This window comes from Motacilla alba, chromosome 7 (genome assembly GCF_015832195.1).
Source record: "Motacilla alba alba isolate MOTALB_02 chromosome 7, Motacilla_alba_V1.0_pri, whole genome shotgun sequence".
Classification (NCBI taxonomy): domain Eukaryota; kingdom Metazoa; phylum Chordata; class Aves; order Passeriformes; family Motacillidae; genus Motacilla; species Motacilla alba.
Window position 1 is genome coordinate 7,199,353 of NC_052022.1, and position 12,315 is coordinate 7,211,667.

The 12,315-nt window shown below is 40.2% G+C and overlaps 1 protein-coding gene across 15 annotated transcripts in view; it reads left to right on the plus strand.

Moving 5' to 3' along the window:
- Positions 1–12,315, plus strand: part of NCKAP5 (NCK associated protein 5) — a 380,074-nt gene that overhangs the window by 240,033 nt on the left and 127,726 nt on the right. For 14 of the 15 annotated variants that reach the window (XM_038142476.1, XM_038142470.1, XM_038142472.1 and 11 more), the window contains one exon: positions 10,391–10,481. In XM_038142476.1, the coding sequence (XP_037998404.1) occupies positions 10,391–10,481 (91 nt within the window). The remainder of the gene's footprint in view (positions 1–10,390; positions 10,482–12,315) is intronic. The other variant, XM_038142469.1, reaches the window with a different exon arrangement.

Sequence of the window (12,315 nt, forward strand, 5' to 3'; positions counted from 1 at the left end):
ATGTTATGAAAAAAAAGAATCCTAAATAGTTATGCTAAATATTTTTACAGTGGAAAAAGATCTCTGTAGAAAGCATTAATGAGCTTTGCAATAAATACTACTTTTACAAATGACCTAACCTTTGCTTCATTATAGTCATGTCCTATGAGAAGTAAACAGGGTAATGTTCAACTAGTGCATTATTTAGAGATTTTTGGTGTACATTTTGAAAGCCTCATACAGAGCTGTGCCCACAGGATTCCCATTAAACACGATGGGAGCCGTGTGGCTAAAATCCTGCAGAGCTGTTTGAAAATGGATCCCGTGCTGTGCTGAAGATAAATGATTAAAGAGTGAGTGCTTGAGCGTGGAGGACGGAGTGATGTTGTGATTCTCCACTTAGGGCTGTGGTTGGACTGAAAATCCTTCTCTAAGCCCTTCTTAAATGATCTCCTGTTTCTCAAAAGAAATACCAATACACTACAAATGGTTAAACATTTGCACCTCAGAGATATCTAGACAACCTTTTACTTTTCTTCTCTTTACGTTTAACTTTTTTGTTATACTTTTCTTTTTCTGCCTTCTTACTTCTTAAATTTTTCATGTCTTTTTTTTTGTTCTCAAAGTTCTTTTACGTTATGTTGTCTTTATTTCTGATCCTCATTTCTTGTATTGTTCTCTTCCTCTCAGTTCTCTCCTTTCTTTCTTCAAATGGGAGCAGGCAGTTGTGGAAGCCACCCATGCAGCAAATATTTCTGTGCATTGCAGTGCAAATCCTACATTCAGAAACGTTTCCCTGCATTAACCCTGTTTGTCTCCAGGATAACAATTTAAAGAGAAGGGCTTCAATAGTGTCAAATTTGGCATTTTGAAGCTGTGCACTCCTTTTTTTTTTCCATCATACAATGGATAGTGGCTGTGACAGAATACTGTATTTGGAAAGATGGTGGAGTGCTTTATGGAATTTAACTTGGAGGCATAAAACTGTCCCTGCCTTGTTTGTTTGTTTGTTTTAATGCAACTGTTAGTTTTTTCCTCTTGCATTTCATTTGTATCTTGATATTCTTCTTTTTCCCTTCTTTTTCTTATCTTCTTTTGCTTTTGACAGGCTCGCACACATACAGAAGGGGAGAACATGAAAAGCTATTCATGACAAAGTACATGTCCTTGTTTTTTTGTGACCAGCTCACAATTAGTTTCGTGCAGCTCTTGTTTGTTGGTATCAAAGCTGATGGTGCTGTTTATGACACTACTGCAGCACTCTTCTGTGTGCACTGTCATGTATTTTTATTGCCTCATTATCAACTGCTTGGTTGTAGAAAAGCTGTCAATATAATTTTAGACAGGCTACCACTACCTAATGACACAGGTAATTAAGCCCTTGGAGACCATTATTCTGACCATCTATTACTTGTTGAGGCTGGCTTGCTCTGCTGCTGTGGTTTGGAAGTCTAAAGCCACAAAGCTTTCATTCTGACATCTCTGACATGACCTGCTCTTGTGGGTGTTTTCTAACCACCTGGAAATTTGACTGCAAAAGTAATTATTCGTACATCTGAGGTTTCTTTAGTAGCAGATCTATATTGCTGCTTACTGCATCTGTCCTGCAGAAGGACAAACTCCCTTTGAGCTGGGCACCACTGGAATAGGAATCTGTGTTGTTCCAGGCAGTGCTGCAGGAAACCTACCTGGAAGAAGGCATTCTTTATGCTCAGGAGATACTGGCATTCACTGTCCTGGCAGTTTGGATCTACTTTGAGGCAAAACATGTTGGAAGCATTTTATTTATATATTTTTTATTCTACAGCTTGTTAATTTAGAGAGTGTAATGAGGAGGGTTTGTTGTATGAGCTGGTCCCAGTCACACAGAGGGGACATCAGAGCATCAGCTGTTCCTGAGCATCAGCTGTTCCTGATCACAGCTGGTCAGCCCAGAAGTGCCTCATACCCTCTGTTTGGAATATACCTGAAGATCCAAAGCAAGCTCTCTGTTGAGGAGAAGCAAGGAAAGACAAATGTTGGATATACCTACAGCAGCACATTATCCCCCTTGGAATTAAAATATTATATCATTATATGTAACACAAACATCACTTGGAGTATTCCTGCACATTTCATCCATCTTCGCTGATCTTTAAATTTGAGATTTTCAGGAAGTCACAGCTGATGTGAAAATCTCATATTTTTACTTTGTTTATTGTAGTATATTTGAGCTGAAATTTGGAAAGGCTGAAGCCCAAAAATTTAGAAGAATTTGTATTTATTAAGACTGCCTATTGTCTCTTTAAAAGTATTTTTAAGCAAATCTCATGGTTGGGAGCCAAGCATTGTTTCTTTGTGAACATCATTTTGGGGGAATCTTAAGTTCAAGGTGGGAAGCTTCCTCTCATAACTGGGTCTTGTGTAGTTCCTTGTGCAGGAGTTTGAGCCTTTGCAGTTGGCTGTACAATGTCAGGAAGGGGCTGGAACTGTCATGTGAATTTGATTTTTGATGTAAAATTTAGATTATTGACTCAACTAGGAATACTTTCTGATTTTTTTATAGTCCCATTGACTCTGGGTAGTTAGTTATTCAAAGTCCTTAAATTCACAAATAGCATTGTGACATAGTGCAGAAATTTTTGCAGCTGTGTGAGGGTGGTCTTGGTACCACCTTGAAGCTGCGACTCAGAATTGAACAAGAGTTTTTAATTTTGAGTGGCTGTACAATTCTGTAAGTAGCTTAAAACAATAGTGGTTGGTCTGCATCAGGGTCCTAGTATGCAAAATTAAATATGAGTATTTGGAGGAACTGGTAGATGTAGCTTTCCATCCAGCTAAACATTTGCAAAGATGGAAACACAAATATTTGTTTAAAATGTAGACAAAAAGAAAAAAGTAAACCCCTACCATTATATGAAATTGGAAATATTTGCAGTCTGTTTGTATAGTTGCCTGTAATTTTTTCTGGAGCTTTTAGTTGTGCCTATTTCTGGTGCCTCCAGCATGAATATAGTTTGAACTTATGAACATATGTTTAAGATGACAATAATTAACTTTCTGTGTGTGCCTGGTTCTATCCACTTATAGTTAATGAAAATATCTCTTGTCCTAAGGTCCCAAATATGCTGCTGGGGACCTGTAGGAGGGACAGTCCTTGCAGTTGAAAAATCCTTTCAATTGCTGGTGAGCTATTTTTCTGCAAGGCTTAGTCTTGGGCTGGATTTTGTTCCTCCGTGCCTGTAATTTCCAAAATCATATACAAGGCTGGTGATGGAAGACACCCATGCAGTCCATATGGCATTTGTCTATCTGTCAACACAGAAATAAACATTACCACTGATTTCTATTGCTGTTCAGAAGCTTTTTGCTGTAGATAGAAGTTTGATGAGTGAAATCCATATGACTGAGAGAGACAATGGAAGCACTTCCAACGTTTCCTGGCTCAGATGGTAGGTAGAGCAGTTTCAGAGAAATGTCAGGCCTGCTATTGCGTGATAACAGAATTCAGACTTGTGTGGGAGCAGTGATGTGCCAATGCTGAGGTCTTTCAAAATCCTTCCCTACTTATCTGGTGCTCAAAACATTCATGTTATTTTAAGGATACCTTGAAAATTTCCACTGGGATCAATGGCCAGTGGTTCAACACAGTAAAAGCTGTGCTGGGTCTTTCAGTTCTGTGCAATTTGGAGTGGTGGCATGGTCCAGGGGGCAGAGAACCTGATTGGGTTGTCTGCTTTGGGGAAGGATCCTCCTCTACTCCTGTCACTGGAGCTCAAGGCCTGTTTCACCCCAGCATGGCCGTGCAGTCATTGCCTTCATCATGCACAAGATGCTTGTGATGCTTCTCATCCTCAGAGTGCCCTTTGGGCAACAGGTCCAATGAGCTTTGAGTGTGTTTTGGAAAGAATGGTTTGTATGAATATGTGAGAACAGCATGACTTCTGCAGTTTGGATTTGTCACCCGCAATGCCACAGGACTGGACTGCCCAGGACCTGTGCTGGGGAAAGGATGATGATAGTGCTGCAGGAGAAGGATTTGCCTGGATATTTCTGGATTGATAAGCACCTGTGCTGATGAACAGAAATAATAAATATAAATTATACATTACTTGTGCATCTTTCTGCTGCTGTTATGAAGGATGTTATTACTTTAGTTTCCAACTGAAATATTAAATGGGGATATTGAGCATTCTGCTTTGCCCAGCTCACTGCTATCAGGCTTGTACCAGTGCTGTATCCTAAGCAGAGCTGAAAACCCCTTGGGATATAAAGCCCCAGCATTTCCCATCTGTCAGTTCTCTTTTTAAGTTTATCACATGCCCATTTGCACTTCTCTCTCTCTTTTTAACCCATTTTCAATATCTAAATTCTTTACAGAAGTTTGTGTTTGTCTCCTGGGCCCCAGCCCTTGAAGCCATTGGCTCACAGCTGGCTGCAGGGGCTCCTCAGGGGGGAACAGGGGACAGCAGAGCTGGGGACCACCATGGGGGTGGCTCATCCTGGGGACCACCATGGCTTACACATGGGGCTCTCAGTGGGGCTGCAGGATGCTGCACAGTGGAGAAGAGCCTGCAGATCAGGGGCAGAGCTGAGGAGAGCAGGCAGCCATGTCTGCTCCTAATGGGAATCTTTGGAGACAGAGGGGAGCAAGCAGCCTCTGCAGCTCAGCCACCCACTAATTTAATTGAAACCAGGTAGAAGGAGAGACATTCCTGTATGGATGCAGTGAACAGGGACTGCTGGTGATGAGCTTTTTTTTTGTGTTACATCTTGTAAAGCCACTTTGGTATTTTCCCTGTTTAACCTGGTCCATTGCAAAGCTTTGAATGGAGTGATGAGGGAAGTGAGATGCAGGTAAGCCCAAACCTGAAGTTCAAAATTACTAACAAGTAGGGAAACAGATTTATCTGGGATCTGAGAGAAGCTCTTTGGTTGGTTGGATTATGAGGTTGGAGAGGGAGCTGGGAAGCCTGGACAGAGGCACAGAGTTCTGTCTCAATGCCAGACAGAATGCAATCCTCAAAGAGACAACCACAGTCCAGCTGGTAAAAATACCAGCTGGTTCATGGGTGAACAGGAGCTAAAAGAGCTGAGAAACCACACAGGAATCTGTTCCTTTGTCTGTGATCAGGTGGTAGGAAGGGCTGAGACAGCTCAAGGAGCTAAAACCCAGACCACATCTCCAGGAAATCTATAACTAAAAAGAGAAGTTAGGAGACTTAAATAGGAGAGAGACAGGAAGCTTCACTCTGTCACAGATAAGAGCTGGAAAAAATATCCTCCTGAGGATTTTAACTGCACTGAAGTAACAAGCAGAAGCTAGAGAAAGATCTGTTATTGATATTTTTCTCTAAGACTAAAAAATTATGCTGCACCTTGCATGACATGAGAAAGAAAAAGCTGAAATATAAAGCTCAGCAGCTACAGTGGGGTTCTGTAGAAACCTTTGGCTACGTCTCTGTAAGATTAAGTCAGAATCAAGCTGAAGGAATTCTTGTGACATAACATTTGAAGTAACCACCAAGCATTGTCACATCAGCTTGAGGATGATGAGAAGGGAAGGTGATAGCACCTAGCAAAAGGCAGCTGCCAGCCTGTGGAAATCTGGAAGGAAATAGGTCAGGGGGGAAGGGGTTGAAACTGTCATTGACCTTCTAGTGCTGAACAGCTCTGTGCTGCCTGTCCCTTGGGGGGACGTGGCTGAGCAGAGAGTGGGCTAGGGACAGTGTTTATTTATGGCAGAGGCACAAAGCAGGTTTTCTGACCATGACTTTGCTGTGGGATGGCACAAAGGACGTGCCTGCCTGTGGAAGTGATGGTCCTGACAAAACTGGGAGGAAATTTAGGAGCTTGATTTCCCAGTACTGGTGCATCAACCTCAGCAGGGTCTGCCCAGCCTGGCCTGGTTGAAGCTGTGCTCTGGCACTTGCAGGGAGTAGCAGCAGCAGGACAGGCAGGAGAGGGAGGCAGCAGAGCTGTCAGAAATACAACATTGAGAAGCATTAAAAGCAAGTCTCCAGCAAAAATACAGAGGAACCTTCTTCCTCCAGCCTTGGGCACATGAGATCTATGCTCTGTGGGCTGCTCCCTGGACAGGGAATGATGTTTCCTCCTTTCCATAGGTTCCTGTCTCCCCCTTGCCCAGAAACACACTCAGAAAAAAAGCCAAAATAAATTACTGTCAGTTGCAATTGGATTAATTTTCTGGTATTCCCTCAACAGCACAGGAAAAATTGCTTAATTTAAGTGTAGAAATTATTTTGGCTCAGGTGGAACAGCAGCAAGAACCTGTGGATCATAAATTCAAGTCCTGAGCTCTTGACATGATGTGTAATTAATTTCATAAATGAATCAATTGTGGCTTGAAACTGTTTGTATTTCTCATCCTGTTACTCCACCTGGTAGGCTGGTTCAGAGTCTCACTTTTTCAATTATTAAAAGCATCCTAATTCCAGCCTAAATGTATTTCTAACCATGAAATACAACTTGTTTTTCAATCATCTCTCTTAGGTTGATGTAGTTTTCTTTCACACTTTACCTTTTTCCCTCTTATTTTCTTGTGTAAGTCATACCTGGCTGCTTAAACCCTGTGTCTCTTAAGTTTAGCAAGTTGGTTAGTCTCTTCTTGTGGCACACACTGTCATTTCAAGAGCTTCAGAGCACTCCCTTTTGTGGAATCCTCTCTGGATAAGCCACTCCTGAACACTTGTGGTTGTAATTGTAAATATCTTCCAGATGGGATCTTGACAGTGCTTTCCACAGTAGCATTAATATTTTATGTTACTTAAATTCTTATATTTCAAGAACAGATTCTGGTTTCTGAATGCCTCATTTCTTCTTCTGTTTCGTGCTTTGAGAAATTTATCCTTAGGTTAGGACTGGTGGAGATCTGTTCCCCTACACTAAAGGGCATTTTGTCAGGAAACTTAAGGAGCTTGTGTTAAACATGGTTTTCATTTATTTTCTGCTTAAAAGAAACCCCACCTAATTTATTAAAAAATAGAAGTTGAAAGGAACACTTGAGTTTTAAGAAAATGACAATTCAAATGACAAATGTAACAGAAAATTTAGTGGCACTATGCAAGATGCTTCAGGTGAATAGACAGTAAATAAAATACAAAAGAAAGAGGAAAATAAATGTTCTTAAATAGTGCTTGAAGAATGTAGACTCAGAAGTGATGAGCTTCAGAGGCTGATTTTTCAGATTTTAACAGCTTGCTAGTTACATAAGATACAGAGAATCCTAGGCAAAGCAGTCCAGCAAGAAGGCAGAATACACATGTGGGGATAACTATCCTAAAAATAATCTGGAAGTGCTGAATGTTGGATTGGGTCCAGTTGAGATATTAGAATCAAAACCAAGAGCAAATAACCTTTTGTGGTTACCAGAAGGGGGAAGAATATAGGTCAATGTGTAGTAATAGCCTTTCAAAAAGCTAATGATTTTTCTGCTTCACTTCCAAAATTTTCATACCCTTTGGTGGCCTTGTTCATGGAGCAAAACTTGGGATCCCACGCTGAATTTATAGAGGCTCCATTATTTTTGCATTCTGTTAATAGGATGGGTACTAAATTGCTCAGGCATATGTGGTCACTGTGGAGAGTTTTATAGATCATAAGATAACAATAGCTTTTCAATTAAGGTGCTATTAATTCATGCATCAAAAACTCACATTTGTAAGAAACAAGTCTCAGTTATTCTCCTGTACCATATTTGTTCCTAAAAATGGACAGCTGGGATGTGAGTGAAAAAGCAGCAGCTCACAAACTGCAGGAGCACTGGCCAGTAAAGCTTTGCAGTGAATTTGACTGCAAGCATAATTCACCTCCCTGTTTTCTCCTAGTTTTTTTCTACTTTTTCAGATATTCCATGGCTACCCAAAGCTTGTAATATCCTCCCAGGGCTGGTTTGTGATGTGACCACACAGTCTGTAATGTCTGTGGTTCAACTTAATAGCTGTCAGCTCTTACAGACTTTTATGGTAGCTGCAAACATAAAAACCACAGAGGTTTCAATTGTCTTTAACTGAGCTCTTGGTCATGTTGCAAAAGTTACCCTATTGCTTAGAAATCTGAGTGCTGATGGGAGGTGTTTCTGATTGCCACAAGAAGCTGAGTGCTCGCCTGTCCCTGTAAGGCTGTTCAACAAGGCAGGGCTCTGGTCCAAAATAGATTATCTGAGTTTGACTGAAGATTAAAGGACCTACTGAATTTAAGAATTCATAATTTTCCTGAGCTGGTTGAAGTGATCATAGTAATATGCAACTAGACTTTATTTTCATTAATACTCTTAAGTCTAAATTGAAAAACCATGATTTAGTGCTGCTTGAATCTATTCTTTCTCCCATTTTTTGTTTGTTTATTAATTTGGAAGAATGTTGTGAAGGACTAGCAGTGGAACTGCATTTGCATAGATAACCACAATAATTAAGAATGCTATTACACCATTAATTTAAAAATTAAATGGTGGACATGTTAAGAAATTAAATCTTTCAGTGGGGACTGCACAGGAATTTATGGTGTGAACCAAAATGATTTGTTCTTTCATGTAAAAGGCATCTGATTAAGGTCAGCCTATGAGCAGAAATGGTTCCAATCTGCAACTGAAAAACTGCACCACTGTCTGCACTAGAGATTAGAGCTGGCTTGATTTTATGCACATTTGGTCAACAGATGGTCAAACTATTCTGTGGGCATTCTGGCAGTGTAGAAGTCTGCACATCAATGACAAAAAAACATCACAGGAATAAGTAGAATGTCAGTGTTCATCTGAACAGAATGAGCTCCCAGTGTCAGCTTCTTGAAAAGTACTGTAGTGGGCTGACTTGAAAGGAGAAAACCTGGAGTAACATCACATTGTTATTTAATTAGCCAATGCCATTCATTCTGATAAGACTGAAGGAACAGAAAGGCTATGAGGCTCATATAAAACATAATGCTATTGGCCTTTGGCCAGAGCAGTTAGCTAATATTTTCTGTCTCACTGGATTGTTACCTTAGAAATAAACAAATATAAAAAAAGATACGCTGTGAATAATTCTTCTGCTCAATTTCATTTGGAAAGAATACTACACAAAAGTCATGTTTCTCTAAACACAGTAGAAATAAACAACAGCAGGCAGTTGCTGGTCTGATATGCCCAGGAATACTGGCACCTTCTTCAAGGTCACTGTTTTAATATACAGTGTGTCTGGCAGCATGAGTTAAGGTATTTCTCTCTCCTGCTTTTGCATCACCCTTATGCCTGTGCCACAGCAGTTTTCCCTTCTCCAGCCCCTATTCCATCTGGGCTGTTTTTCCAACTATCTCAAGGGACTGAGACTGCTTGAAAGGAAAAGAGCAGAAAATATGAAAGGGACAGAGAAAAACTGTTCCAACACAGCTGAAGGAGAGGCTGTACTGGGGTGAGAATCTGTGTGGGACATGGGGAGTAGGGAGAAGTGTGAGGACCATTGGCTGAAATTGTCACTCACCATTTTTAGTAGTGAAATCCAGTGTCTTTGTTGTTGTGTCCGTCACTGCTCCTCTGGTTTTGATCCTTTTCCTCCTCTTACCCATAGCTGAAAGCAGCCCTACTCTCAGCCTGCTATTTGTGATCAGCCTCGGTGACATCTCTTAAGCCCATGGGGTTTAATTTCTGATCCACCTTGAATGGGACCAGTGTTTCATAGGTGGCTTCCCTTTTTCCTGTAGTGGGAAGGAGCAGAACTCCTTTTTCTGTGCAGGCTCCATTCAGCAGGGTTGGTGTTATCATCAGTTTAACATTCATGATGAATGTGTGGAGACCAAAGATGACTTTTGATGGTGCCTATTAGCAGCTTTTAAAATGGAGGTGCAAACCTTCCTCCTTTAGCTGATGGGGCTGAAGTTGATTGCACTGTCCTCAGATGGTGGTGCCAAACTGGAGCTGCACTGGCTTTTTGCACCTGTTTGAAAGGGCAGAGAAGGATGAAGGTGTTCTATGAACCATGGCAGTGGCACAGGCTGCCCCGTACCACAGTGAGTGATAGCAGAGGTGCCATGGACAGCTTGTCTGAGCTGCACAGACCCCACTGTTGGCTCAGAACACAGCTGTGGGGGGGGTTTTAACCTGACTGTTCCTAAATGGCAATAATCTCATCGTGGTGTTGTTTGCACTGTTAACAAGGTGATGTCTTTTGCACACATTTGGTTTTAGTTCAGTGACAGAGCTCGGGTAGGATTGAAACAATGCAACTAATTACTGTGCATATTCAAAAGATAAAAGAGTGCCCTTAATGTGTTATTCATAACATGGAGCATGAGAACATTATAAGGCTAGGATTGTCTTTAAATATTAATTTCATGGTAGCCATGGATGCATTAGGCTCGTGTAAAGAACAAAAACACTGAATGCAACTCTGAAATTTTTTCCATGCAGTTGACTTTTATGAATATTTTTATTCTCTAGAATGGAGGAGACAGTGAGAAATCTGCTGCAGAGCCAAGGATCCCCAGGCCAGCATGGAGAAGGAACTGTCAATATCATGAAGGTATATCAGGTATTAGTGACTTACTACCTGTTTTTTTTTTGTGATAGAAAAGTTCTTTAAAACAAAAAATCCCACTACTGAAACAAATATCTGGCACTGTTTCCTCTATTTATTTATTAATTATGAATACTTGTGAGTGGTAATGGGTTCAACCTACATTTTCCCAGGTGTTCTCTCAGCAGAGTTTAAGGTTTTTCACTTTTATTGTCCTTGTGTTATCCGCTGTTGTTGCTCCTCATAGTTCACAGAGGACAAAGAAACTAGTTTTGAGGCCTTTATTAAAGCACTTAATATTTTAAGTCATATGTTCCAGCCTCTCTAGTGAACATAGGTGTTTTTGACAGCTTGACCTTCAGATTGTGATGGATAATTTCACCACTCATGTTCTTATTGGGTGTGGGGATCTCTATCAAGCTTCACAGTTTCATATCCCTGCTTGTGCCAGGTGCATTTTATCACCCTCACTAGGGATAGAGAGTGTCTCAGGACAGAATTTAGGAGAGAAAGATTTTAGAGGTTTTTCAAAGGGAACAAGGTTTGTTTATAAGACGGAAGAGTTTTACATTTTCCTAACAGACTGTTGCATTCTGGAAACAGTGAACCTGAGGTGGTGGAAAATCTTTTAATTTAAGAGTCTGGAAACAGGAGTGAGATACATCTCAGTTAATCAAATATCAGGCACGTGAATTCTTAAAAATATCTGACTTAATGAAGTCAGTCCTCTGCTGTATCTTTTTAAACAGAATAAACATTCTTATAAAATACTGAAATAATATATTAAATTCTATACCAGGTAGTGATCCATCAGATAAAACACTTTTCAAAAGTTTGAGTTATATTAGTTCATTCTTACAGCTGATGGATCAAAAATACAGCAGTATAGCTAAACAAAAATGTATATTAAAGAGTATTTATCACTGTAATTAAATGTTCATTTTAAGCTTGGGTTGAGAGAAAGGAATCTTTTAGTTTAACCTTCAATAGAATCAAATTTTCTTGTTAAAACGATAGCCTGTAAAATTTAATTTCAGGACAAATTAAATTTTTTTGTTGAAGGTATAATAGAACGTAGTTCTTTTAGAAACTGTTGACAAAGGCATCTCTATTTTATGCACTATCTTTTTGGGGTGCAAAATTGAAATTCATTTCCCTTCTCTTGTTTCTTTATGGGCTTAAATCCATACATCCTGCTCACTCCTGTCACCACACAGTGGTTGTTCTGAAGTGGGCTTGATGTCAGTCTCTCCTCAAGGTGGATTACTTGTCTGCCCCTGTCTATTCATAACAGACATCTGGGATGATTTTATTATCTGCTTTTCTCTGTGCTGTCTCACTGTGGAAACCCCAGTAAGGTGGTACCACAATTAGGTTTCAGCTTCTTTGGGTTTTGCTTTTGAAGTCTCAAGAAGAAAAGCAAAAAAATACTGCAGTTTTGTTTCATAGAACTGAGGTTTTGCGGGTTCTTTATTTTTCTTTTGGGCACTAAACTGGAAAAAATTAGCTATGTGGTCTTTGAAATTTGAGATTTTGTGTGCTGGTTTCCTAGGGGGGAGATAAACCTGTCGTTCCAATCTTGGTGTTTGTATATTTCAGTGTAGTTTTTCACTGTCTTTATTTGTTTTCTAATTTTTGGGAAAAAAAAAAAAAGAATTTGGGTATGATCTTGGGTTTTCTTCTCCTTTTGGGCCACACTGATAGAGATGTTCATTGTCTCCAGCCAGGCAGGAGAGTGGGCACTGTGGTGTGCTTTGTGTAAAATCACCTGGGTTTCTTTTCTGATCAGCAAAAGAACAAGGCAGTTGTGCCTAGATGCAAGAACATTTCTTCATTTTCCTTCAGCTCT